This window comes from Anolis sagrei, chromosome 1 (genome assembly GCF_037176765.1).
Source record: "Anolis sagrei isolate rAnoSag1 chromosome 1, rAnoSag1.mat, whole genome shotgun sequence".
Taxonomy (NCBI): Eukaryota; Metazoa; Chordata; class Lepidosauria; order Squamata; family Dactyloidae; genus Anolis; species Anolis sagrei.
Genome location: NC_090021.1, coordinates 340,165,020 through 340,192,967, shown reverse-complemented (window position 1 = coordinate 340,192,967; position 27,948 = coordinate 340,165,020). Strand labels below are relative to the sequence as shown.

The 27,948-nt window shown below is 44.7% G+C and overlaps 1 protein-coding gene across 3 annotated transcripts in view; it reads right to left on the bottom strand.

Annotated features, from left to right (window-relative positions):
* Nucleotides 1-27,948, bottom strand: part of MAP4K5 (mitogen-activated protein kinase kinase kinase kinase 5) — a 152,155-nt gene that overhangs the window by 7,701 nt on the left and 116,506 nt on the right. For all 3 annotated transcript variants that reach the window (XM_067463137.1, XM_067463138.1, XM_067463139.1), the window contains 13 exons: nt 27,447-27,657; nt 26,884-26,981; nt 23,802-23,843; nt 23,419-23,503; nt 23,239-23,318; nt 20,386-20,446; nt 19,945-20,059; nt 15,569-15,627; nt 15,192-15,295; nt 10,744-10,921; nt 5,071-5,139; nt 2,596-2,688; nt 2,258-2,328 (listed from right to left, as the gene is read on the bottom strand). In XM_067463137.1, the coding sequence (XP_067319238.1) occupies nt 2,258-2,328; nt 2,596-2,688; nt 5,071-5,139; nt 10,744-10,921; nt 15,192-15,295; nt 15,569-15,627; nt 19,945-20,059; nt 20,386-20,446; nt 23,239-23,318; nt 23,419-23,503; nt 23,802-23,843; nt 26,884-26,981; nt 27,447-27,657 (1,266 nt within the window). The remainder of the gene's footprint in view (nt 1-2,257; nt 2,329-2,595; nt 2,689-5,070; nt 5,140-10,743; nt 10,922-15,191; nt 15,296-15,568; nt 15,628-19,944; nt 20,060-20,385; nt 20,447-23,238; nt 23,319-23,418; nt 23,504-23,801; nt 23,844-26,883; nt 26,982-27,446; nt 27,658-27,948) is intronic.

The following is a 27,948-nucleotide window of genomic DNA, read 5'->3' as shown; positions in this document are numbered from 1 at the left end:
GAAGAGGTGAAAGGAACGATTGTCACAGAGAGAAGGAGTTTCAGGACAAGGGCACAATCACGGTGACCATACACCCCATTTCCCTTTTGCAATGTTGTAAGAGAGGGGTGCAAAGAATGCTTGCAAATGTTTATTTTTTTATTTATTTATTTCTCGCCTTTCTATCCTGTCCTTCTCAACCCCCAAAGGGGACTCAGGACGGCTTACAATGGGCCCCATTCTGAAGCCATTACATAACAAATTACAAAAGTAAAAGCACAATTAGACATAAAAACATACTCCAGTTAGAAAGGGCAGACAGATTGCTACATCCCTGATGATAATTTTTAGAGTTTTCCACAGTACTTGATGCAGTGTTTTCTGTGCAAAAATTGGCAGGTTTTGGACAACCACACAAACACACATCCTCCAAGTTTCTGTGCAATTTCTTTTGCAAACAATTCTCCAAAAAAACTTCACCCACCAGGCAGAAAACATTTGCAATCATTCAAGAAAATGAAGTAAGCATAGACTTATTCTCCAAAGGAGGAGACTTTCTGTATGTGCTCTCACTGCCTCTTGGGGAATCTTTGCAGCAAAAGAGCAAGAGCGTGATGAAATCTCACTAAATGGCACACTTACCACTTCATCATACCAGAAAAAAAAATCCACTTAAAATCCTGGGGTTTGTACTCTACGTGGGCCTGCCTTTGAGGACTGTTCAGAAACTACAACTAGTCCAACGGGCGGCAGCCAGATTACTATCTGGAGTGACATACAAGGAGCATACCACTCCCTTGTTGTGCCAGGTCCACTGGCTGCCCGTCCACTTCCAAACCCAATTCAAATTGCTGGTTTTGACCTAAAAGCCCTATACGGTTCTGGCCCATCTTACTTGTCCAAACACATCTCCCTCTACGTCCCGCCTTGCAGTTTAAGATCATCCAGGAAGGCCCTGCTCTCGCTCCCACCAGCGTCACAAATACATCTGGTGGGGATGAGAGACAGGGCCTTCTCAGCTGTAGCCCCCCACCTATGGAACTTGCTCCCCACAAAAGAGGGGTTTCGGCTTCACCCCTCCTGTCTTTTAGGAAGAAATTGAAGTCGTGGTTCTGTGACCATGCTTTTGGACAGCAGGCATAAAAAGCACTTTGGATATGGAATTCGACTGGAATGATGTTATGGCTGTTAATACTATTTTCTATTTATTGTTTTAGTTAATATTATACTGCTTTGTTACTATTTATTGGCATAGAATTGCTGCTAAATGTAAGCTGTCCTGAGTCCCCCCCTTTGGGGGTTGAGAAAGAATGGGGTAGAAATACCAGAAATAAATAAAATAAAATAAATAGTTTAGTGAGGTCGTTAAAGGCTCCTCCCTAAACTACAAACCCCAGAATTCTGCAGGAGCCAGCAACCGGATTTGAAATGGATTCATTCTCTAGTGGGATGAGGCCCTTAGAGAGTTTATTCACCAAATCCAGGCCTTAACATTTCTACAATTTACATATTTTTCTGTGCACATTTTCCTTTTGCAAGGTTAATGGTGTCAAAACAAAAAAAAAAGATGGACTACGGGACCAATAACCAATATCCTTTCTGTGTAACTGTATTTAACAGTTATGAAGACAGGCATTGTGGTTGCATAGTTGGCCAATTTATATAAAACTCAACTGTCCTGAGAGAAAAATAAAATATCGTTGAAGGCTTTCATGGCTGGAATCACTGGGTTGTTGTGGGGTTTTTTTGGCTATATGGCAAGCATCCTCAGAGGTAGTGACCTCACTACCTCTGAGGATGCCTGCCACAGATGCAGGCGAAACATCAGGAGAGAATGCCTCTAGAACATGGCCATATAGCCTGAAAAAACCTACAACAACCCAAAAATAAAAAATACTTTTTCAGGAGAGGAGGAAACCTTTTCAGAGCAGGAGAAAAGGGGAGTTACATTCCTATTGTGGAGTGAGGTATAACAACAAGGTTGAGTCCATGCCAGGTACGTAAAACGTTTTGAGGGCATTGGCTATGAAGGAATCCTTATAGTAGGTGTTTCTCTTCAGAAGCTTCCAAACCAAAGGTAGGAAGAAAAGGCAGGGAGGAAAAGAAGGACAGGCCCCAGATCAAACTGCAAAGGAATCTTGCAGAAGTTGGTTTCGGGTAATGGAAAAGCTTCCTCAAGGACTGGTGTACTACTGGGATCAGCCTTGAAATCCTCTCTCTGGGTGTTGAGAGAATAAGGGTCCCGCAATTTGTGACGCTGAGGAAAAAGGATACTTACTTCGTTGGACTTAAAGCTCTTGCCCTGCATCCCGTGTTTCCAGAAGGCTAAGACGCTGTCTTGAAGGCACACTGCAAGGAGAGGAACAAGGAGGAAAGATGCAAACAGAGCTGCACATGGTTGGCAAATCCTGTCATAGACTTGAAAGGGCAAACTTGTGCCCTCCGGGTGTTTTGGACTGCAACTCCCACAATTCCTAACAGCCGGTAGGCTGTTAGGAATTGTGGGAGTTGCAGTCCAAAACACCCGGAGGGCCCAAGTTTGCCCAACTCACCAGTTTTTAACCAATTAAGGCAAAAATAGCAATTTCCACGATCACAACCAGGCTGGCTGCTCACCTACAGATTCAATGCAGAAATCGAAACTCAGCTCCGAGGCCAGCTTCTTGCTCGACTTCAGTTTCCCGTGCAGGTTGACTATTTTGACAAACCCTTAAAGAGGGAAAGGAAGAGTGTCAGAGAGGACTGACCAAAGGAATGATCGATGGACATACCCACCTTAAAAGAGGGCAAGGCCTGCATAGAAAATAAGTGACACCCTGGACGTGAAACTAAGTTGTCCATCTGGGTGGCGGAGATAATGACTCCTTTGTTTTCTGATGGTTAATAGACACAAACTTTGTTTCGAACCTCAAAGTACTTAAAATACAGTAGAGTCTTGCTCATCCAACATAAGCGGGCCGGTAGAATGTCGGATAAATGGAAATGTTGGATAATACGGAGTCTCCTACTGCTACCCATCCGACGTGGCACAAGACACTTAGAATGCTAACAACAGGGACTCAAAGGGTGAAGGCAAGTGCCCCCCCTATTTTGGCATTTCAAAAATGAGAGAGAGAGCTATATTCACTCCTTTTTTGGCCTGCGGCCTTTTCTATTCCCCAAAAGGAGTGATTATCTCCCTATTTATTGGCAATGATGCACCTCTCCCTTCAACCCAGAGTGAAGAGAGAGGACCAGGAAGACAGTTCCACCTTGTCTCCTGTGCTATGTGGCACAACCTAAAAGAATCCCACACCTTGTGTGACCGTGGAGCAGAACAGACAACTCTGCATCCGTATGCTTGTCCACTCTGCCCTGCCTCATGGACATAATATAATCTAATCTAATGTAATGTAATATATTGTATTTACATATAATATTTATAATATTATAATAGAATGCAATATAATACTACTACTAACAATATGATATTATAATTATATATAAATAGTACATGTAATATTCCTAATAATATTACAATATAATGGTATAGTACAATATAGTAATATATAATACTGATATTGTACTATATTAATAAAATAAAATAATATACTGTATGTATATATATCTTGTAAGCCGCTCTGAGACCCCTTCGGGATGAGAAGGGTGGCATATCAATGTCGTAAATAAATAAATAAATAAATAAATAGAGCGGCCCAGCAGGAAGAGCCCGGATGTGGAAGAGGAGCGTGGAAATTACAGAGGGGAAAAGGGAGGATGCTCCTGCTTCCGGCCCTGCCTCTTTCCCCCCTTTCCTTCCTCCTCCTCCTCCTTGTCTTGCCTTTTTCACTTATTGGGAATGGAGGGAGAGTGTTAGGGATTCCTCATCTTCAGAAGAAGAAGGGGAGCAGGAAAGTGTTCAGGAATCAGAAGGGGAGTTAGAATCAGAGGATGAGGTTTTGCAAGTGCCCACATTTCTGGAAAGGCCAAAGGAAACAGAGCAGAGACGTCATTCAGATAGATTAGCTGCTAGAAATGCCATAGCAATTGGGAGACGCCCTAGCACCTCCTGCCTGGGGAATTCAGAGCTATAAATCAGAAGCTGGAGTAGTCAACTTTTGCTGGTAACAAATGACTCTGATGCTTATGTCTTTGCTCCAATTGTACCTGCTTTGAGTCTGCTTCTAAGGATTTAGTGATCACTGCCCATTGTCTGATGTAAGACTGCTGTTTCTTTTGGACTTTATCAGAGACTTGAGTTTTGTGTCTGCATTAAGACTTCCTTGCTTTCTTTTGCAATATTCAACTGCATGTGCTGTTCTTTTGTGTTTGCAAAGCATTTTTCATTTACTTTCAACGTGGTATTAAGGCTGTTCTTGAAGGGCAAATCAGGACAGAGAGTTGGGGAGTGCTCCCTTAATTGAAGGGGAAATGCTGGAGGAAAAGGGGGCGTCAGATAAGGCGCAATGCCAGATAAGCGAAGGTTGGATACGCGAGACTCTACTGTATTGTGTAGCATACTGCCTTCAGGCTATGGCAGGCCTGGGCAAACTTTGGCCCTCAGGGTGTTTTGGATTTCAACTCTCACAATTCCTAACAGTCCCACAATCTCAACTGGATGGCCCCCCACGAGAGAGGGTCTTCCTCCAGGGGCAAACCAAGAATGGGCAACTGGGAAGTCCCTGAACAGTCTCAGAAGTGGAGTGGGCAGATCAAAAGACGACCTGGCAAAATGGCACAACCTAAAAGAATCCCCCACCTTGTGTGACCGTGGAGCAGAACAGACAACTTTGCATGTGTATGCTTGTCCACTATGCCCTGCCTCATGGACAGAGGAAGAAATTGTTGGAGGCTACAGACAATGCCATCGCTGTTGCCCGTTTTTGGTCAAAAGATATTTACCCACCTGCGCTCCTTCTCTTTTTATCGGTTTTTATACTAATTTATGCAATGCTTTTGATGCAAAATAAATAAATAAATTCCTAGCAGGCTGTTAGGATCTGTGGGAGTTGAAGTCCAAAACACCCAGAGGACCAAAGTTTGTCCAGGCCTGCTTTGGGGTATTTAGGCCCTTAGAAGGGAGAATCAGAGCGTTTGAATTGTGCTACTTACTGTCCAAACAAACCAGAACCGTGTCTCTCTCCAGCTGTGTAACATGGATGGCATCAAGCTGTTGGCAACCTGGGAGGAGAGGGGAAGAAAGCACAGTGTTTTGTGTCCTGTCAAACTGCTCGAAACCCATCATGAGCTCACATCGCTCACCAAATGGCAAAATGCTTTGATCTGGATTGAAAAGATTACTCATGAAAGGACTGTAGGAGTCCTAGTAGACCAGAAGGCGAACATGAGTCAGGAGTGTGATGCGGCAGCTAACAAAACCAATGCAATTCCAGGCTGCATGAATAGGAGTACAGGGTGCAGATCAAGAGACGTCAGAATCCCACTCATAGAATCCTAGAGCTGGAAGAGACCTCCTGGGCCATCCAGTCCAACCCCATTCTGCCAAGAAGCAGGAATATTGCATTCAAATCACCCCTGACAGATGGCCATCCAGCCTCTGTTTAAAAGCTTCCAAAGAAGGAGCCTCCACCACACTTTGGGGCAGAGAGTCCCACTGCTGAACGGCTCTCACAGTCAGGAAGTTCTTCCTCATGTTCAGATGGAATCTCCTCTCTTGTAGTTTGAAGCCATTGTTCTGCGTCCTAGTCTCCAGGGAAGCAGAAAACAAGCTTGCTCCCTCCTCTCTGTGGCTTCCTCTCACATATTTATACATGGCTATCATATCTCCTCTCAGCCTTCTCTTCTTCAGGCTAAACATGCCCAGCTCCTTAAGCCGCTCCTCATAGGGCTTGTTCTCCAGACCCTTGATCCTTTTAGTCACCCTCCTCTGGACACATTCCAGCTTGTCAATATCTCTCTTGAATTCTGGTGCCCAGAATTGGACACAATAGAATCATAGAATCAAAGAGTTGGAAGAGACCTCATGGGCCATCCAGTCCAACCCCCTGCCAAGAAGCAGGAATATTGCATTCAAAGCACCCCTGACAAATGGCCATCCAATATTCCAGGTGTGGTCTAACCAGAGAAGAATAGAGCATGGGGAGCATGATTTCCCTGGACTTAGACACTAGGCTCCTATTGATACAGGACAAAATCCAATTGGCTTTTTTTGCCACCACATCACATTTTTGGCTCATGTTTAACTTGTTGTCCACAAGGACTCCAAGATCCTTTACTGCTCTTGAGCCAGGCATTGTCCCCCATTCTATATCTTTGCATTTCATTTTTCCTGCCAAAGTGGAGTATCTTGCATTTGTCACTGTTAAACTTCATATTGTTAGTTTTGGCCCATTTCCATGCTGCTTTGGTCAGATCTCACCTGGGATAATAACCCTGTGTCCAGTTCTGGGCAATGCAATTCAAGAAGGGGATGGACAAGATGGAAGGTGTCCAGAGAAGGGCCACCAAAATGGTCAAAGGTCTGGCCATATCTCGGATTGCAGAAAGGGAAGACGAAGTGCTCGATGTGCCCCGAGAGAGAGAGAGAGAGAAAGAAAGGAAGGAAGAAAGAGAGCTCCCTTCCCTGGATGGAAGCCAGTGCACCTGAGAGAGGTGAATGCAGGTGTCTCCAAGGGAACGACGACAGAAGCAACCGGAGCATCTTATCTTACAGACCGGGGAGGAAGAGTCAAAGGAGCCAGACGGCCTCTTGCGAGCGCTGATAAGGCTCGGCCTTTGTTGTCATTCTAAGAGCCCATGAACCAGACGTGCCCTGCGCTTAGGTGACAAAGGAACTGGGGTTTCGATCTGACATCTCCAAGTTAGGACATGAAAACCCGGAAGTATTGGATTCATCTCTGTATGTTAATAGCCAGAAGGGCCGCAGGGCAAGGCTGTTGTGGCGCAAATTAGAATTCTAGTGATTCTTAAAGGTCATCCAATCCAGCCCGCTTCTGCCAGGCAGGAAGACATAATAACCCAAGCCCTCCCAACAGATGGCCATCCAGCCTCTGTTACAAAATCTCCAGAAAAGGAGAATCCACCACAAATGCAGCAACAGGTTGCATTGTCAAACAGCTCTGACTGTCAGTCAAAAAATTGTTCCCAACTTTTTGACTGATAGACCGTCAGTGGAATCTCTTTCCCTGCAGTTTGAATCCAACTGCAGGAAAATGTGGAGTCGGATTCAAGGGTGGAATTGCTTTCCCTGCAGTTTGAATCCATCACTCCACTGGGACCCAGTCTTTGGAGCAGCAGAAAGCAAGCTGCCTGCCTCTTCGATAAGGCATCCTTTCAGATATTGAAGCCTGGCTCTATCACAGGCATGGGCAAACTTTCTAACTTGGGGGCCTCATGCTAGATCTCCCTGCTAAAAGGACTGGCTGCCCGGTGATGGAAGGAAGGGAAGGAGGAAGGAAAGAGAGAAGGAAGGGGAGGATGGAAGAAGAAAGAGGGAGCGAGGGAGGAAGGGAGAAAAGTAAGGACGAAGGAAAGAGAGTGAGAAAGAAGGACAAAAGGATAGAAGGAAGGAAGGAAGGAAGGAAGGAAGGAGGAAGGAAGGAAAGACAAAAGGGAGGAAGAGAGGAAGGGAAGGATGGAAGAAGAAAGAGGGAGAGAGGGAGGATGGGAGAGAGGTAAGGACGAAGGAAAGAGAGTGAGAAAGAAGGACAAAAGGATAGAAGGAAGGAAGGAAGGAAGGAAGGAAGGAGGAAGGAAGGAAAGACAAAAGGGAGGAAGAGAGGAAGGGAAGGATGGAAGAAGAAAGAGGGAGAGAGGGAGGATGGGAGAGAGGTAAGGAGGAAGGAAAGAGAGTGAGAAAGAAGGACAAAAGGGAGGGAGGAAGGAAGGAAGGAGAAAGGAAGGAAAGATAAAAGGGAGGAAGAGAGGAAGGGAAGGATGGATAGAGAAAGAGGGAGAGAGGGAGGAAGGGAGAGAGGTAAAGAGGAAGGAAAGAGAGTGAGAAAGAAGGACAAAAGGGTGGAAGGAAGGAAGGAAAGAAGGAAGGAAAGACAAAAGGGAGGAAGGGAAGGATGGATAGATAGAGGGAGAGGGAGAGGGAGAAAGGGAGAGAGGTAAGAAGGAAAGAAAGAGAGAAGGAATGATAGACGAAAGGGAGGAAGAGAAGGATAGATGGAGAAAGAGGGAGAGAGGGAAGGAGATAGGAGAGAGGGAAGGAAGGACGGGAGAGTGGAAGGGAAGGGAGGGAGGGAGAAAGAGAGAGGGAAGGAGGAAGAAAAGAGAGAAAGAAGGAAAGACAAAAGGGAAGAAAGGATGAAAGAGTGGAAGAAAGGATGAAGGATGGAAGGAAGGGAAAGAAAAAGAGAAAGAAGGAAGGAAGAGAGGACGGGATGGATGGATGGAATGATGGATGGATGGAATGATGAATGGAAGGAAGGAAGGAAGGAAGGAAGGAAGGAAGGAAGGAAGGGAAGGAGGAAGGAAAGAGAGAAAGAAGAACTAAAGGGTGGAAGGGAATGGAAGGAGGGAGGGAGGATGGAATGATGGATGGAATGATGGATGGATGGAATGATGGATGGAAGGAAGGAAGGACAAAAGGGAAGGAAGGAAGGAAGGAGAAGGAGAGAGGAGGAAGGAGGGAAGAGTGGAAGGGAAGGAAGAAGGGAGGGTGATAGAGGGAGGTAAGGAGGGAAGGGAGGGAAGAAGGAAGGAAGGAAAGAGAGAAGGATATGAGGGTGAGAGAGAGGAGGACGTGAGAAAAACGCCCAAGAGGCTGCATCCGGCCCCTGGGCCTGGGTTTGCGCATACCTGCTCTATCATGTTCCCTTTCTCTGTCTTTTCTACTCGCTATCCAACATATCCAAGCTTCCTAACGTGGCTTCTGGACCTCTGACCATTTTGGTTGAACTCTTTACAGCTTGTCAATGTCCTATTATTCCAGGTGAAGAGATCTGACCAAAGCAGAATAAGAGAGGGACACCATGCCTTCCCTCGATCTAGGCACTACAATCCTATCAATGCCGCACAGAATCACATTGGCTTTTATTAGCTACCACATCACATCAGTGGCTGAAGTTCAGGTTGGGCCTACAAACAGAATACTTTTATTGTCATTGGATATTGTGCAATGAAATTAAATGCCACCCCCAATACACATCATATATGGAGAATTGCAAAACAAAGCAGCTATCCCTCCACATTCTCATCACTATTCCACAAGCCCCAATTCCACATCAGTGTGAAGTCACATAGAAACCACTGAAATAGGTATAACAATTAAGTATTTACTAATAACCAATCAGTCATTGCAAGGCTTGCGAAACAGGCAAAAAAGTAGGCACTACACATCGTTGCTCACAGATTGGTGTAAACAGATGGTATTCAGAAAACATTTTTCTTGTGGCCAAATTTTCTGTGACCCCAACATTGAGCTAAGAGGCCTTATTTGGGATTGGGACCCACAGTTTGAGGGTCCTTTTACACATGCCCTAAAACCTGGAAGAACCCGGAATAAAAGGGGGTGGTTGTGGCTATATGACATTTATGGAAAGTCTGTGTCGAATCAGGTTAACAGCTTTTTTTCATGTCAAGACTAACTTGAAAAACTGCATGTTGCTTCTGGTGTGAGAGAATTGGTCGTCTGCAAGGACACTGCCTAGGGGAGGCCTAGATATTTTACCATCCTGTGGGAAGCTTCTCTCATGTCCCTGCATGGGGAGCTGGAGCTGACAGATGGGAGCTCACCACGCTCCCTGGATTTGAACCACCGACCTTTCCGTCAGCAGTGCTACTGGCACAAGGGTTTAACCCACTGTGCCACCAGAGCCTCCTGGGTTAACAGCTGAAAAGTACATATTTAAAAGGTGCACTTAAAACTCAATGCACATATTCGCATGACTCTATATTCCTACAGTCAAGGAAAACATGTGCCTTTCTTCCTATATACTGATGTGGACTGCTCCAGCGCATGTGCACATCTTAAAAGCCTAAAACAGCAGATCAGGGCTGTAAACAAATAGTGCCACCTACATGCAAGTGGCTAAATGGAAGCACAAATGGAAAGCCATTCCTATGAGAACTCTCTACAACCATTCCTTTGCTCTGATCAATATTCAGAACTCGGATTTATAGCGGGGTGAGGAGAGAATAAGAAATCTGCTTGTGTGTACACTGAGATAGCCACATGGGCACATATACAATCCCGCGCATCCTGGAGAGAATGAAAACAAAACAAAACTTCCACCAGATGTTCAGCAGACTTGTAAAATCTGCTTCAAAGGAAGGTGTCAGGATGGCAGGAGACCATTTTCCAGGACTGACAGGTCTTAAACCCACTTACTTAATCCAAATTTTGACACTGTCTGGAAGCTGTTGGAATTCAACTCCACAGTGCCCAAGTCTCAAGTCCTCAATGAGGAACAGATAAATTAGTTTAGTATAGGCTAAGGGAATTCCCTCTCCTCATGTCTCCTTGAATGACAGTTGGAATGTATCTTTTTCTTCTCTCCTCTTGGTTTCTGCTGGATTGGGTGTTAGAGGAGCTCAGGCCCAGATCTTTACCTATTAAGAAATGTAGTTTGTTCTTTATTATTGTAAATAAACCTTTTGAGACTTTTAAAAGACTGGACTCTGCACCCTGCCTGCCTAAGTTCTAAATTCTTTACCGTCACATCACACGGCACTTCATGCTCTGCTCTCTTATGATGCTCAATGTTTGTATCCTGTTTGTTTTTGGATGCTCTGCTGTATATTTTTAGATAGTTTTCCCTAGCAGAAGTGGCTTAAGAGGGCCGGAACTCAACGATGCTAACTCCGTCGGAGCCTCACCTGCACCAATTTCTGTAAACCAGGAAGAAGCGGAGTTCAAGTTGATGGTCTCAAACTGGACCACCTGATTTGGCTCGATGCCTTTGCTGATGGCCACGCAGACCATGGGGTACTCCTGCTCCGGGATCACCAGCATTTCAAAGACGTGCAGCGGGGTTGGCAAAGGGAAGTCAAAGTGCTGGAGGGAAAGCGGGAGAATTACGGAGTCAGAAACAGTCCGCCCGGCTGAATGTGTGCCTCTTTATTTATTTATTTACTAGCTTGGGGACCCGGCGCTGCCCGGGTTATTTGAGAAAGGAATTGTGTATCAAGGTTGGTCTTTATCAGTTATTTATATGGCTCGCAGTGGTCTCACGAAGTTAGTGAAGGTACTGTGAGTCCCATCATCTGTGGTCCATCCTCCTCCAAACCGCACCAGGATGGAGAGTGGGTCATGGGGGCTCTGTGTGCCAAGTTTGGTCTTGAATGGTCATTGGATGAGGATCACAGCGGTCTCAGAAAGTGAGTAATGGTACTGCATGTCCCATCATCCACGGTCCACCCTCCTCCAAACTGCAGTAGGATGTAGAGTGGGTCTTGCGGGCTCTGTGTGCCAAGTTTGGTCTTTATTGGTAATTTTCCGACACAGCCTCAGGCCTTTTCCTCTCTGTCACCTCAGATTCTTGGAATTTTGAGGCTGGCCAATCAGAGATCATATGCAAATTGTACAACAGTGGCAGCCAATCAGAAAGCTGCCACGTACACCTCCCCTCCTCCCTCCACATACAAACACTGACTTTTATTATATACATAGATTTCAGACATTTGTATCCCGTCCTATCTCAATTTATGGGATGGACCTCTATGGGTGCAATTTGGGTGGTAGAACCGATACAATGGCTCAATGCTATGGAATCATGGGAGTTGCAGTTTGGTGAGGTACCTGCACGACTGGGGCAGAGAAGACTTAAAGGCCCTTTAAAACTACAACTCCCAGAATTCCACAGCACTGAGTTAAGGGAAAGTGGTTAAATACGAGGGTTGAATGAAAAGTAATGCCTCCACCTTCGTTACTTGGGTTTGGATGGGAATATTTCAATAAATCAAACGCAGAAATCATCCTTAGAACGTGCTCTTTAACTACTACTATTCACTTTTCCACATAATCACCAGACAATTCTGCCAACAATGAACAAGTTTTCTGAAGCTGTCACGGAAGAAGTCGACACTCTGTTTCCACAATCAGCGCCTCACAGTTCACTCAACGTCTTCGTCAGAAGCATAATGATGTCCCCACAGATCTTCTTTCATTATTGGGAACAGATAGAAGTCAGATGGTGCTAAATCTGGACTGTATGGAGGATGCTGTACGGTGGTGAGATCCAGATTCTGAAGTTTCAATCTGTGCGCATTCATTTCAGGCGTCAGCATCCTGGGTACCCATCGTGCACAATCTTCCAATTGTCAAGCAAAGCAATAATGTGACCCACACGTTCTTGTGAAATGCCGATTATGCTTGAAATTTCTCTCTGAGTGATATGACAATCGTCCTGAATCAATCTGTCAACCTTTTGCTTGTGAAACTTTTGGTTGCTGTCACAGGACGTCCAACTCTTTATTTGTCACGCAAGTCAGATGTTCCCATCTCAACATTTTTAAACTTTCTTGCCCAATGATGCACAGTATCCACACCAACACAATCACCATAAATATCTTGCTTTTTCTGATGAATCTCCTTTGGGGTGACACCTTCTGCTGTCAAGAATTCAATGACTGCACGTTGCTTAAGTCGCATTGACCGACTGTCTGCGTAGGGTTCCATACTTCGTACTTTAACAACACAACCATTTAATACTAAAGCTTCCCGCCAAAATCGAACTGTAGAGGAGAGTCTACTGAACAAGCCAGTACCTAGCGCATACCAGTACGGCCATCTGTTGAGGAGTTACGAAGGTGGAGGCATTACTTTTCATTTAACCCTCATAATTAAAGGTGAAAAAACAAACTTCTGTATGTATAAAATCCCAGTTTCCCTTCCTTGGGACCTTCCACAATTTGGATAATCTGGCAAAACTTGTGAAAGATTCAAAACAAAACAAAGACAGAAGTGACCAGAGTTTTTTCCCCTGAAAATTCAATTTTTTTTTTGAATAATACTATACAAATGTTTACATAATGCAGATATTTAATAAGTAGCTTAATACTCCCAGAGGCTTTCCAGAAAGTAAACAGAACCTTTTACTTTTCAGATAAATGGTCCAGTGACCCAGGACCAAAAACAACGTAAGTTCCCAAACTGTATTTTGCCCGCCCCAATATAATTTATTTCATTCTTCTCAGGACTAAAGTGAGTCTGGCATAACTTTAGAGGTATCATAAAGTGTTGGAAATAGCAACCTTCTCAAGGCTCCTCTATTTAATGTTTTGTCTGTTTAGGACATTAAACCCCCAGCTGGCCCTTATTGAAACTGAACTGAATTTTGCACTTTCCCTTGGCTCTATCTAGGAGTCATTGCACACACCTCGAGCCCTCTGGACTCAGCACTTAATATTTCAGCCATGATACCGTTTTTAAAATATGGTTTGTGATGGTGAAATATTTTTATTCTGATGTTTGTTGCTGGTTTTATTTTATGTGTTTTAATCCATTTTTTTGGGCTTGTCCTCTTGTAAGCCACTCGAGTCCCTTCGGGGGGATGGTGGCGTGGTATAAAAACAAAGTTATTGTTGTTGTTATTATTATTGATAATAATAATAATAATGTGTTGTTTCTTTCCTGAAATGTTTGCAGTTTTTTTAGCTCTATATACTTGCGGCAGTGGGAGGGGCTGCAGACCATGTTACTGGTTCAGTGACTGTTATAGAATGCAGTTTGAAAGGATGACAGGTGAGGAATGACAGTTGAGGCTTTTGTCAGTTTGAGAACAGAAGCCAGTGCTAGAAATTAGAAGATTGTTGAAGGCTGTACAGAACAACAGAGTTTTGAAGAGGCTGATGAAAACTATAAATTAAAGATGCAAACTGAAATGTTTTAACCTGACCAGAAATGTGCCTGTATATTGAAATACATGAAGTTGTGAGTAAAGGTAAAGCAGGGGTCCTCAAAGTTTTTAAACAGGGGTCCAGGTCACAGTCCCTCAAACTGTTGGAGGGCCGGACTATAATTAAAAAAAAACAAAACCCATGAATGAATTCCTATGCACACTGCACATATCTGTAAAAAACACTTAAAAATACAATAATTAAAATGAAGAACAATTTTAACAAATATAAACTTATTAGTATTTCATTGGGAAGTGCGGGCCTGCTTTTGGCATTATTTTTTTTTTGTCGTGTCAGGAGCGACTTGAGAAACTGCAAGTTGCTTCTGATGTGAGAGAATTTGCCATCTGCAAGGACGTTGCCCAGGGGATGCTGGGATGTTTTTGACATTTTTACCATTTTCCTTGTGGGAGGCTTCTCTCATGTCCCCGCATGAGGAGCTGAAGCTGACAGAGGGAGCTCATCCGCGCTCTCCCCGGATTCGAGCCTCCAACCTGTCGGTCTTCAGTCCTGCTGGCACAGGGGTTTAACCCACTACGCTTTTGGCTGATGAGATAGGATTATTGTTGTTGTTGTTGTGGTTGTTGTTGTTGTTTTGTGTGCTTTCAAGTCATTTCAGACTTAGGCTGACCCTGAGTGAGGGCCGGGTAAATGACCTTGGAGGGCCATATCCAGCCCCCGGGCCTTAGTCTGAGGACCTCTGAGATAAAGTAAAGGTTTTCCCCTGACATTAAGTCCAGTTGTGTCTGACTCTGGGAGGTGGTGCTCATCTCCATTTCGGCATTGTGCACAGACACCTCCAAGGTCATGTGGCCAGCATGACTGCATGGAGCACTGTTACCTTCCCACTGGAGCAGTACCTATTGATCTACTCACATTTGCATGTTTTTGAACTGCTAGGTTGGCAGAAACTGGGGCTGACAGTGGAAGCTCACGTCACTCCCCAGATTCGAACCTGCGACCTTTCTGTCAACAATTTAACAGCTCAGCAGTTTAACACTCTGTGCCACTGAGGGCAGTAAAACATCTTTGTCTGCTGAGAGCATGGAATAGTAACAAGATATTTATGTGCCCAGTGATCATCCATTACCCAATAAACTAAAGGAACACTTCTGAAACTCGGCTACCCAATAGGTTATGATTCTAACAGGTCATAATCCATATCCCAGTATGAAGCAATGAAACTCACTGAAAAAGGAGTTTGGAAACCAACTGGGCACCCATATCATTTCATTTCAAAACCTACAGCAGATATGCTTTGAGACTTGGAGAAAGAATTTGGCTGCATATGAAAGCTAAAGCTACCAATGTGTTTCTCTCAGCCTTAAAGGGCCCTATCCTGGGAGCAAGGTGGGATCTTGGCATGCTGATCCAGGACGAGGTGCCTATGTCCGAGTTCAGAGGCTGCAGAGAGAGGCATGGCCTACCTTTATTAACATGAATTTCTGCATGGGTTCATACCACTGAAGCAGAACGATGCCCAACTGCAAAGCTCCACAGAGGTATTTATGGCCCGTGTACGGGTTCCTTACTGCAGAAGAAAAGACAAACAAGCCTGAGCTATTACAATTGCTAGATACACAGAATGGTCGTAAAAATTAAATCATATTGCTTTTATACAGTTTAGTTTCACACAATATTTGTTTTGGTAAGATCGGATTTAGAGGGAGAACCAAATGTTATGCCCAGGAATGTATTTGGTTCATTAAGAGAGATAATATTTGTATATTTTTGGCACGAATACCAGGTTGGATTAGATAATCCTTGGGATCCCTTCCAATGCTGCCATTCCATGTAGACTTACCTATACAACATTTATGGCACCCTTTTGTATCCGGGATCTTTGTCGTTAAGGCAAATTTCCTGAAAATGACAAAATCAGTTATTAATGACAGTACTGGGACCTGACCTAAAATCTCCACTCTCTTATCCTGAACACAAGTAACACTAAGTAACAAAATTTCAAAAACATTCTGTTCCTGGTTTGAAAGTGTAATTTCCTGTTTAATTGTGCGGTCCTTACTTTGCAAGTAGTTGTTACACTCCAGAAATTTCATTTTTTATGGCTGCCACAAACTATGTTAAATTGGTTGAGACTTAATAGGTATGCATTGAAAAACTAGAGCAAAATGTGCTGCAGGATAATGTCACTCCCACAAAAAAACCCTAAAGTTTTTGCAGTTTGATAAACTTTTTCTATGTTTTTATGATAGACTCAATTAGGAAATGACACCTAAAACCCAGGAACAAAAATCTTAGTGGGTTGTAGTAGTTTTTTTCAGGCTATATGGCCATGGTCTAGAGTAGTGGTTCTCAACCTGGGGTCTCCAGATGTTTTTGGCTTTCAACTCCCAGAAATCCTAACAGCTGGTAAACTGGCTGGGATTTCTGGCAGTTGCAGGCCAAAAACATCTGGGGACCCCAGGTTGAGAACCACTGGTCTAGAGGCATTCTCTCCTGACGTTTCGCCTGCATCTATGGCAAGCATCCTCAGAGGTTGTGAGGTCTGTTGGAACTAGGCAAAAGGGGTTTATATATCTGTGGAATGACCAGGGTGGGACAAAGGACTCTTGTCTGCTGGAGCTAGGTGTGAATGTTTCAACTGACCTTGATTAGCATATAATGGCCTGACAGTGCCTAGAACAAACTTTTGTTGAGAGGTGATTAGATGTCCTTGTTTGTTTCCTCTCTGTTGTTTTGCTGTTGTAATTTTAGAGGTTTTTAATACTGGTAGCCAGATTTTGTTCATTTTCATGGTTTCCTCCTTTCTGTTGAAATTGTCCACATGCTTGTAGATTTCAATGGCTCCTCTGTGTAGTCTAACATGGTGGTTGTGAGAGTGATCCCGCATTTCTGTGTTCTCAAATAATATGCTGTGTCCAGGCTGGTTCCTCAGGTGCTCTGCTATGGCTGACTTCTCTGGTTGAAGTAGTCTGCAGTGCCTTTCATGTTCCTTGATGCGTGTTCAGGCAATGCTGTGTTTGGTGGTCCCTCTGTAGACTTGTCCACAGCTGCATGGTATACGGTAGACTCCTGCGGAAGTGAGAGGATCCCTCTTGTCCTTTGCTGAACGGAGCATTTGTTGGATTTTCTTGGTGGGTCTGTAGATAGTTTGTATGTTGTGTTTCCTCATCAGCTTCCCTCTGCGGTCAGTGGTTCCCTTGATGTCTGGCAAGAACACTTTTCCTCTGGGTGGATCTTCATCTTGACTCTTGTGGCTTGTTCTCGGTTGTCTTGCAGCTCTTCTGATGCCTGAGGTGGAGTCTCCCTTGGCCTGGAGAGCCCAGTTGAGGTGGTTCAGTTCATCTTGGAGGAGGTGGGCTTCGCAGATTCTTTTTGCACGGTCTGCCAAGGCTTTGATGGTGCTTCTTTTTTGACTTGGGTGATGGTTGGAGTTTTTATGTAGATATCTATCCGTGTGTGGGGGTTTTCTGTAGACGGTGTGACCCAATTGTTGATCTGGTTTGCAGATGACTAGGACATCTAGAAAAGGCAGTCTTCCTTCATTTTCTTTTTCCATGGTGAACTGGATGTGAACAACAACTCAGTGATTCCGGCCATGAAAGCCTTCGACAATACAAAAAATCTTAGTGTTGGATCGTGTGATTGTATTCGGTTTTGATGGCCAAGGAGGGTCTGTCAGCAGAAGTTGACCACAGGAATGGATTGGAGGACCTAAAGATTCTTAGGGAATTGGTGTCTCTATTCACCAAGGTCCCAATAGCAGACACCATCACACTAATTAACTGGAATTTCCCAGAGGACATCACAGCCCTGTTTCACTATTGCCTCACTATTGCCTCCGGTGGGATAATGAATTCTCTGAACAGAAAGATAAAGTAGACACAGGGAGCCCCCTAACAACAACAACAACAACAACAACAACAACAACAACAACATAACACTTTATTTGTATTCTGCCCTATCCCCGAAGGGGACTCAGGGCGGATTCCAGAATATACATACACACAAGGCAAACAGTCAATGTCTCAAAAAAATTAAATGCAGATGCACACAGATAAAGGTAAAGGCTTCCCCTTCATCTCCACTTCTGGGGTTGGTGCTCACCTCCATTTCTAAGCTGAAAAGCCTGGGTAGTTTGTACACACCTCCTGGTTATGTGGCCGACATAACTGTATGGAGCGCTGTTTACCTCCCTGCCAAAGCGGTACCTATTGATCTACTCACGTTTGCATGTTTTCGAACTGCTAGATTGGCAGGAGCTGGAGCTAACAGCGGGAGCTCACCCCATCCTGCGGATTCAAACTGCCAACCTTCCAGTCAGCAAGTTCAGCAGCTCAATCATAGAATCATAGAGTTGGAAGAGACCTCATGGGCCATCCAGTCCAACCCCATTGTGCCAAGAAGCAGGAAAATTGCATTCAAAGCACCCCTGACAGATGGCCATCCAGCCTTTGTTTAAAAGCTTCCAAAGAAGGAGCCTCCACCACACTCCAGGACAGAGAGTTCCACTGCTAAACAGCTCTCACATAGAATCATAGGGTTGGAAGAGACCTCATGGGCCATCCAGTCCAACCCCATTCTGCCAAGAAAAAGGAAAATTGCTTTCAAAGCACCCCTGACAGATGGCCATCCAGCCTTTGTTTAAAAGCTTCCAAAGAAGGAGCCTCCACCACACTCCGGGGCAGAGAGTTCCACTGCTGAATGGCTCTCACAGGAAGTTCTTCCTAATGTTCAGGTGGAATCTTCTTTCTTGTAGTTTGAAGCCATGGCTCCATTGCATCCTAGTCTCTATGGCAGCCGAAAATGGTTTAACCCAGTACACCACTTTGGTCCCTTAGCACGGTCATAATCAATTTCTACTTTGAGAAACCAGTCCTGGAAACAGAAACAAAAAACCTACTATTTGTGGATGACACCTTCACCATTTGGAGCCATGGAGAAGAAGAACTAAACAAGTTCCTGGACCTCCTCAACAATGTTCACCCAAACATCCAATTCACCATGGAAAAAGAAAATGAAGGAAAACTACCATTTCTAGATGTCCTAGTCATCTGTAAACCAAATCAACAATTGGGCCACATATTTTACAGAAAACCTACACACATGGATTGATGCCAATATAAAAAATCCAACTATCACCCAAGTCAAAAAGAAGCACAACTAAAGCCTTGGCAGACTGTGCAAACAGAATCTGCGAACCCCACTTCCTCCAAGGTGAACTGAACTACCCAAACTGGGCTTTCCAGGCCAATGGAGATTCCACCACAGGCATCAGAAGAGTTGCAAAACGAATAACAAGCCATGAGAGTCAAGGCAAAAATCCACCCAGAGGAAAAGTGCTCTTGCCATACATCAAGGGAACCACTGACCGCAGAGGGAAGCTGATGAGGAAACACAACCTACAAACTATCTACAGAAAGGATTCTTTCTCCCATCCTGTTCATTATTCCACAAGTATAGATCCACTTGTCTTATTGCCAACAGAAACCCTGAAAATGCCATTAGCCACAGATGCAATAATAATAATAATAATAATAATAATAATAATAATAATAATGTATTGTCGAAGGCTTTAATGGCCGGAATCACTGGGTTGTTGTAGGTTTTTCCGGGCTAATAAAATATAAACCCATTTTTCCTACTTCCAACAGACCTCACTACCTCTGAGGATGCTTGCCATAGATGCAGGCGAAACGTCAGGAGAAAAATTGCCTCCAGAACATGGCCTATAGCCCGGAAAAACCTACAACAACCCAATAATAATAATAATAATAATAATAATAATAATAATAATAATACTTTATTTATACCCCGCCACCATCTCCCCAAGAGGACTTGGAGCGGCTTACATGAGGCCAAGCCCAACAACACATCAGTAAAAACAACAAAGCAATAAGCAAATAAAAAAATACAATTAATATAACTTCTGTATAGACAATAACATGCAGCGATTTAAAAACCTATGGCTGGGCCAGATGGAATAGTTAAAATTTCAAAAAATAAACGCTGGGCATAAACAGAGGTAGGATGTATCTAATAGGAGGGTTTAAAAGAAATGTAGGGAGATGCAAGAGAAACTTTAGGAGACAATGCTGCTGGAACAGAGTCACACAGTCCCAAAAACTCACAGCAACCCAAAGAAGGTTAGGCCTTCTTTTTGAAATAGCCCTGCTTTCCCCCTCATGAAGCCCAAGGGGTAATGTGTCCATTGCTCACCTTGGTAATATCCTATCTGGGAAGCGATGGGTCTGGATGTGGGCGGCGAGCCCGGTCTTTTTGGCTTGTTCAAACAAAGCGATGAGGTTGTGGGAGTAAAGCTGGAAAGTCTTCCCTGCAACACAAGACAAAGGCCTTAAGCGCAGGGGAATCACCACGGTCATTCAAAAAACTAAAGAGAAACGGTAAATCAGAACTGATATACAAAGCAGGGGAAAGGGTTACCTTCTAAAAGGACAGCCCCCAAATGTCCAAGATCCAAGCAAATTGCAGAGAAGAAAAGAGAAGAGAGGGAGAGAAAAAAAATATTAAAATGATTTTCCAGATATTAACAAGATAAATTCAGCACACCACAGAAAAAAAGATGTCAAAGGGAAATGTGTTGTGGTTTCCCATCACCTTTGCAAGTTTCCTGGCACATTTCTCCAGCACTTGACTCACCTGAGAGCGACATGAGGGTGTTGTTGATGACGTAGAGCCACGTGCACCTGCGCGGAAAGAGCTGGAAGAGAAGGAAGCAACAGAGAGAACCGTCAGTGGCTTAACTCACTACCTCTGAGGATGCTTGCCATAGATGCAGGCGAAATGTCAGGAGAGAATGCCTCTAGAACATGGCCATAGAGCCCGAAAAAAACCTACAACAACCCAGTGATTCCAGCCATAAAAGCCTTCAACAATACAATAATAATAACACTTTATTTATGTTCTGCCCTTCTCACCCCAAAGGGGACTCAGGGAGGATCAAGGCACACATACATGCCAAACATTCAATGCCACTTTTGTATAGACAATACACAGATAGAAAGAACAGAAAGGAGGTGTTGCTGACTCAGTGTCCAGCTGGTTTTTTGGCTGTCAAGGAAGATGAGTTCAGCTACAGTGGGTGCTATTGCTCCATTCTCTATGACGAAGAGAATGAAGCTTCCGCCTTCCTTTTTGGTCGCCCAGCATATATTGATCTACTTTATGGCGTCGTAAAACACATCCTCCGCTTATTAGGGGTACCTAATTTCTTTAATTACAGCTAAAGCCTTGGCCTTTATAAGCCACATCGAGTCCTTCGGGAGATGTTAGCGGTGTACAAATAATGATGATGATGATAATAATAATAATAAAGCTGTTTTCGAATTGCTTAGGTAAACAATGAGCTAGGGTGACAGTTGGCAGCACACGCCAACCCAGGGTTTGAACTTGCAACCTTTTGATTGATAGATCTTATAATTGCTGATGATTTTCCAGCTGTGCTAAACCTTCAGCCCTTATTATTATTATTATCTGACCCTGTGCTATGCTACTCTGTTATTGAGTACGCATGCCCAGTGTGGAACACATCTCACCACACTGAAACAGTGGACATGGCTCTTAATGAGACATGCCGAATTATCACAAGATATCTCTTATCACAAGATATGAGCCCCTGGTGGCGCAGTGGGTTAAATCCCTGTGCTGGCAGGCCTGAAGACCGATAGGTCACAGGTTCGAATCCGGGGAGAGGCGGATGTGCTCCCTCTATCAGCTCCAGCACCTCATGCGGGGACATGAAAGAAGCCTCCCACAAGGATAAAAACATCAAAATCATCCGGGCGTCCCCTAGGCAACATCCTTGCAGACGGCCAATTCTCTCACACCAGAAACGACTTGCAGTTTCTCAAGTCGTTCCTGACACAACCAAAAAAAATAAATAAATGGCCAGAATCACTGGGTTGTTGTAAGTTTTTTCAGGCTATATGGCCAGATCAGGCAAGCCCCCACCCTAGCTGGTTTTAAGAAAGACCTAAAAATCTGGCTCTTCTGTTGTGCTTTTGGAGAATGACCACTCAACCCATCTGGTTGTCTTAGCCTACAGCCTGAGCCCTGCCACATGCACAATGGAGGACCTCCTTGTGGAAACACCAGAGGCACTCCAAGTGGCCAGGTACTGGTCAAAGGACATTTAATCAACTACCAAGCTTGAAAATTCTGTGTTTTGTCTGTTTGTTTGTTTTTGTTAAAAATGTAAAACAAATGTCTGGTTGCTGATGACACGATAAATAAAATAAATAAATATTAATCAACTGGACCGGGCCCAGGATGGAACCTGCTCCTGGCACTCCCACCCTCACTTCTTTCCAGGATGAAGAGGAAGCATTGGGGAATCATAGAATCCTAGAGTTGGAAGAGACCTCATGGGCCATCCAGTCCAACCCCATTCTGCCAAGAAGCAGGAATATTGCATTCAAAGCACCCCTGACAGATGGCCATCCAGCCTCTGTTTCAAAGCCTCCAAAGAAGGAGCCTCAACCACACTCCGGGGCAGAGAGTTCCACTGCTGAACGCCTCTCCCAGTCAGGAAGTTCTTCTTCATGTTCAGATGGAATCTCCTCTCTTGTAGTTTGAAGCCATTGTTCCATTGCGTCCTAGTCTCCAAGGAAGCAGAAAACAAGCTTGCTCCCTCCTCCCTGTGGCTCTCATGTATTTATGCATGGCTATCATGTCTCCTCTCAGCCTTCTCTTCTTCAGGCTAAACAAGCCCAGCTCCTTAAGTCGCTCCTCATAGGGCTTGTTCTCCAGACCCTTGATCATTTTAGTCGCCCTCCTCTGGACACATTCCAGCTTGTCAATATCTCTCTTGAATTGTGGTGCCCAGAACTGGACACAATATTCCAGGTGTGGTCTAACCAAGGCGGAATAGAGCATGGGGAGCAGGACTTCCCTGGATCTAGACACTATGCTCCTATCGATACAGGCCAAAATCCCATTGGCTTTTTTTGCTGCCACATCACATTCTTGGCTCATGTTCCCCTTCCTCCCCACGAGGACTCCAAGATCTTTTTCACACGTACTGCTCTCGAGCCAGGCATTGTCCCCCATTTTGTCTCTTTGCATTTCATTTTTTCTGCCAAAGTGGAGTATCTTGCATTTGTCCCTGTTGAACTTCATTTTGTTAGTTTTGGCCCATCTCTCTAATCCGTCAAGATTGTTTTGAATCCTGCTCCTGTCCTCTGGAGTCTTGGCTCTCCCTCCCAATTGGGTGTCGTCTGCGAACTTGATGATCCTGCCTTCTAGCCCTTCATCTAAGTCATTAATGAAGATCCTGAGCATTAATGAAGATCCCTGAGGAGGGAACCCTGCTTGTGGCACTCCGCTCGTCACTTCTTTCCAGGATGAAGAGGAGGAAGCCTTGGGGAGAATCACCTTCTGGGTTCATCCATTTAACCAATTACAGATCCACCTAACCATATTTTTGCCTCACCCACATTGCACTAGTTTCTTTGCCAGAAGGTCATGGGGGACCTTTCTGAATGGCTCTCCTACCTGCTCCATGGTGGCTTCGTGCAGCTCGTTGAGGTTCAGGGTGTAAATGCCGTCTTCGGTCCCAAATATAATATACTGATCTGCAACACAAGGAAGGGTGTTTTTTAAAAAGCCAACTTAGGCATTTTGAAAAGGTGGAAGGAAAATGAAACAGATGCCCAACTCATGCGTTTGCGATACCTTTTGTGTCGGGATGGATCCATGAGGTGGCACAGTTGATCTTCAAAGGGCAGCCGTCAAACACTTTGGAGAAGCACGCTCCCATCTGAAGAAGCAAGAGAGAGGTTTTAAAGCCTGCCAGGTTTCAAGAACCCAAACAAAGTGGCCAAGCAATGGGCAACAGCTACCAGATATCTTAGAGCAGGCATGGGCCAACTTTGGCCCTCCCTCCAGGTGTTTTGGACTCCAACTCCCACAATTCCTAACAGCCGGTAGGCTGTTAGGAATTGTGGGAGTTGGAGTCCAAAACACCTGGAGGGAGGGCCAAAGTTGGCCCATGCCAAATTCAGCAACTTCAATATGATATTCTGTTCTTACTTCCACATTTTCAAAAGTCTCCTTACCAGCACTTTTGGCGTCGGCGGCAAGCCGTTGATGGCTGGCTTCTGCAGAGAAGAAAACACAGGTCTGTTCAAAACAATGCCATTTCTGGGAAGTCAAGCCTTAAAAGGAAAAGGACCTTTGAATCTGAACTATGACTGAAATGTTTTGGACTTTTAAGGATGCTAAAACATATGGCAGAAATGTCCTGTTCTGTCCTGATTACTTACACATCTCCCTCCTTGAACGTCATCCGACGTTACATTCCAGTGTCAAGATAAGACCGAGAACTACAAAGATATAATGAGAATCCAGCCAAACACAGGCTTATAGGATTGCGGTAGGAATTCAAACACAGCTAGGGATTGCAGCGCAACGGCTTTGTTTTGGTATACTGCAGGATTCGAAGGATCTTTCCTCTGAATCCTGCAAATCTAGGTTTACCATGTTCTTATTTGCAAGAAAAATGCAAAAACTCTTAATGCCAAAAGGTGCCGTTTCTGAAAAAAAGATGCACAATTCAACGCAAAAAGATAATGCGGTCTATGCAATAAACCCTCAAAAAAAATTCAGTAAAAAAACCCCTCAAAATGTGAAAAATCTTGAGGCAGGTGATCATTTGTTTACAACCAACCTCTCTGAGAGGTTACAGGAAGGAAGGCAAAACAACAGGTGCCTTTTGCTTTTCTCACTCTTTCAAACATTTGCAGATCTGATTATTCAAAGATTTGACTCAAATGTTCTCTCTTGCAATGCCTAGACCAGTGATTCTCAACCCGGGGGTTGGGACCCCTGGAGGGGTCACGAGGAGGTGTCAGAGGGGTCGCCAGAGACCATCAGGAAACACTGTATTTTCTATTGGTCATGGGGCTCCAAAACTCAAGGACAATGCCTACCAAACCCTTCCAGTATTTTCTGCTGGTCATGGGAGTTCTGTGTGCCAAGTTTGGTTCAATTCCATCGTTGATTGTAGGTGAACTATACATCTCAGCAACTACAACTCCCAAATGCCAAGGTCTATTTTCCCCAAACTCCACCAGTGTTCACATTTGGACATATTGTGTATTCGTGCCAAGTTTGGTCCAGATCCATCATTGTTTGAGTCCACAGTGCTCTCTGGAAGTAGGTGAACTACAACTCCAAAACTCAGGGTCAATGCCCACCAAACCCTTCCAGTATTTCCTGTTGGTCATGGGAGCTCTGTGTGCCAAGTTTGGTTCAATTCCATCATTGATGGAGCTCAGAATGCTCTTTGATTGTAGGTGAACTATGCATCCCATCAACTACAACTCCTAGATGACAAAATCAATCCCTCCCCACCCCATTGGTATCCAAATTTGGGAGTATTGGATATTTGTGCTGAATTTGGTCCAGTGAATGAAATTACATCCTGAATATCAGATATTTACATTATGATTTTTAATTGGAGTAAGATTACAAATATGAAGTAACAACGCAAATAATTTTATGATTGGGGGTCCCCACAACATGAGAAACTGTATTAAGGGGTCACAGCATTAGGAACCACTGGCCTAGACCCTCTAGTTTGATTCTACAATTATCTTCCAGTGGAAGGTGATCACAAAGTGATGCTGGAAGCTCCAGATATTTCTAGAGAGATGTCTGGGGGCCGCAGTTGCACAATGGGTTAAACCCTTGTGCTGCTGAACTGCTGACCTGAACGTTGGCAGTTCGAATCCATGGGATGAGGGTGAGCTCCCGCTATTAGTCCTTGGAATACACCCCCCTCCCTTATTTATTTACAGTATTTATATTCCGCCCTTCTCACCCTGCAGGGGACTCATGGCGGATTACAATGTACACATATATGGCAAACATTAAATGCCAATTTGACATACAACGTATATAGACATAGACAGAGGCTATTTAACTTTTTTCTGGCCGCCAGGGGAGCTGTCGCTTTTATCGTCCATCTGCGACACTGATAAAGTACTTCCGCATTCCCCGCATGCTTTTTGCTGGAGTCTTTTTTATGGCCTCATAAATTAGTTAATTTAGGCTCCCCAAACAAGGTGGTACCTAATTTTCCTACTTGACAGATGCAACTGTCTTTCGGGTTGCAAAGGTCAACAACAGGCTACACAATTGATTGGAAGACCACTCCAACCCGGGCTGGCTTCGAACTCATGACCTTTTGGTCAGAGTGAAGGCAAGAGCTTTTCAGCAGAGGAATACACAGACTATTCTGTAATCTGGTGGAGTTTCTTTCACTTGAGCTTTTAAAGCAGAGGCTAACTGGCCATCTGCCAGGAGAGATTTGATTGTGTCTATCTGGTGGTGCAGTGGGTTAAAGCACTGAGCTGCTGAGCTTGTTGACCAAAAGGTCGCAGGTTCGATTCCAGGGAGCGGCGTGAGCTTCCACTGTCAGCCCTAGCTTCTGCCAACCTAGCAGTTCGAAAACATGCAAATGTGAGTAGATCAATTGGTACCGCTCCGGCGGGAAGGTAACGGTGCTCCATGCGGTCATGCTGGCCACATGATCTTGGAGGTGTCTATGGACAACGCTGGCTCTTCGGCTTAGAAATTGAGATGAGCACCCCAGAGTCAGACATGACTGGACTTAATGTCAGGGGACAACCTTTACCTGATCTGCACTGGCAGGATGGGGTTGGACTGGATTTCCCTAGAGCCTCTTTGAACTCTAAGATTCTAGGCTTCCATGATTTTAAAAATAGCAACCCACCCACCCCACCCCCATTTTTCACGATCACCCAGTGGATATGGAACCCTGAGAGTGTATAAAGTTCTTTGTGGCCAGGAAAATCTCTTTTTTTCCCAGCCAGAGAATGAATAATGGTCAATAATAAAAATAATAATACTTTATTTATATCCCTCCACCATCTCCCCAAGGGTCTCGGAGTGGCTTACATGAGGCCAAGCCCAACAACACATCAAAAACAACAAGCAATAATAAAATATCCCTGCCATCTAGTACTATCTAGTTTTTGGGACATTGGGAAGCAATGGAGAAGCATGGCCACCCTCTCTCTTTTCCTGCATCCAAGTTCAATGGATGCAAAAGCAAGCAGTTTGCCATGGATGGGACTGGATCCCAGAATGGATCGGAAAACAGGCAATGCTCACCGGGAATTCCCGCTTCTCCTTCTTGCGTGGCAGCTGGGGCATGTGTCCCACGCCATCTGCGTTCTCCTCCAGGTGTTTGGGCGTGCTGTCGCCGTTGCCTAAAGGAGCAGAAACATCAAGATGGATGTAAACAAGGAAAACAGGAAGGCAAAAGGCCTCAAAACAGAACTCACATTACTAGGACTATGGTATAACGTAAGGGAGGGCTCCTGGTGGGACCAAGCTTTTAGAGCAGGCAAGGGCCAACTTGAACCCTCTGGGTGTTTTGGACTTCACCTCCCACAATTCCTAACAGCCTACCGGCTGTTAGGAATTGTGGGAGGTGAAGTCCAAAACACCCAGAGGGTTCAAGTTGGCCCTTGCCTACTCTAAAGAGTTGGTATCTATCCACTTTAAATCCTTTTGAAGCAGAGCTGGATGGCCATCTGTCAGGAGTGCTTTGATTGTGGCCGAAGGAGGTTAACTGGGTGGCCCTTGGGTCCATTACAACTCCACGATCCTATGATAGTCTCTGGGGGTTGCTCAGCACCTAACCCCGCATGAGGAGGAACAGTGGCGCTTACCCATGTCGCTGTATCGGACGGTGAGCAGGCCTGGGCTGCTGACGCTGCCTGTCATGCCAATGGAGGCAGACTCTGTCTGAGGCCCACAAACCGGGATGCTTTGCCTCCTATGTGCTGGCGGGACCTGACTCTGAGAATCGGGGCAATACTTGATCGTCTGGATCTTCTCATCATCCACAAGGCCTTCCTCTTGGTAAATACTGAGCCTGGGCTGCAGGAGAAAGACACATAGAGAAAGAGAGAGTGAGACAAAGGAGGCTCTCTGGCTTTGGAATCAGCAACTTCCACAGAGCCTGATGTGTTGCTACTAGGGGTTTACAACAGACGTTTTCTATGTAACAGGGAGGATCGGAACCTTTTCTGTTACAGCTGCCACAATTTAATTGGGTGTGTTATCAGTTCCTGCATATAACAAGGCACTAAACCTTGCAAGCTTTGCATTTTGGCTTAGGTTGATGGCTCGTTTTGAGCTGAAGGAACTGTTGCTGGGAGTGGTTATGCA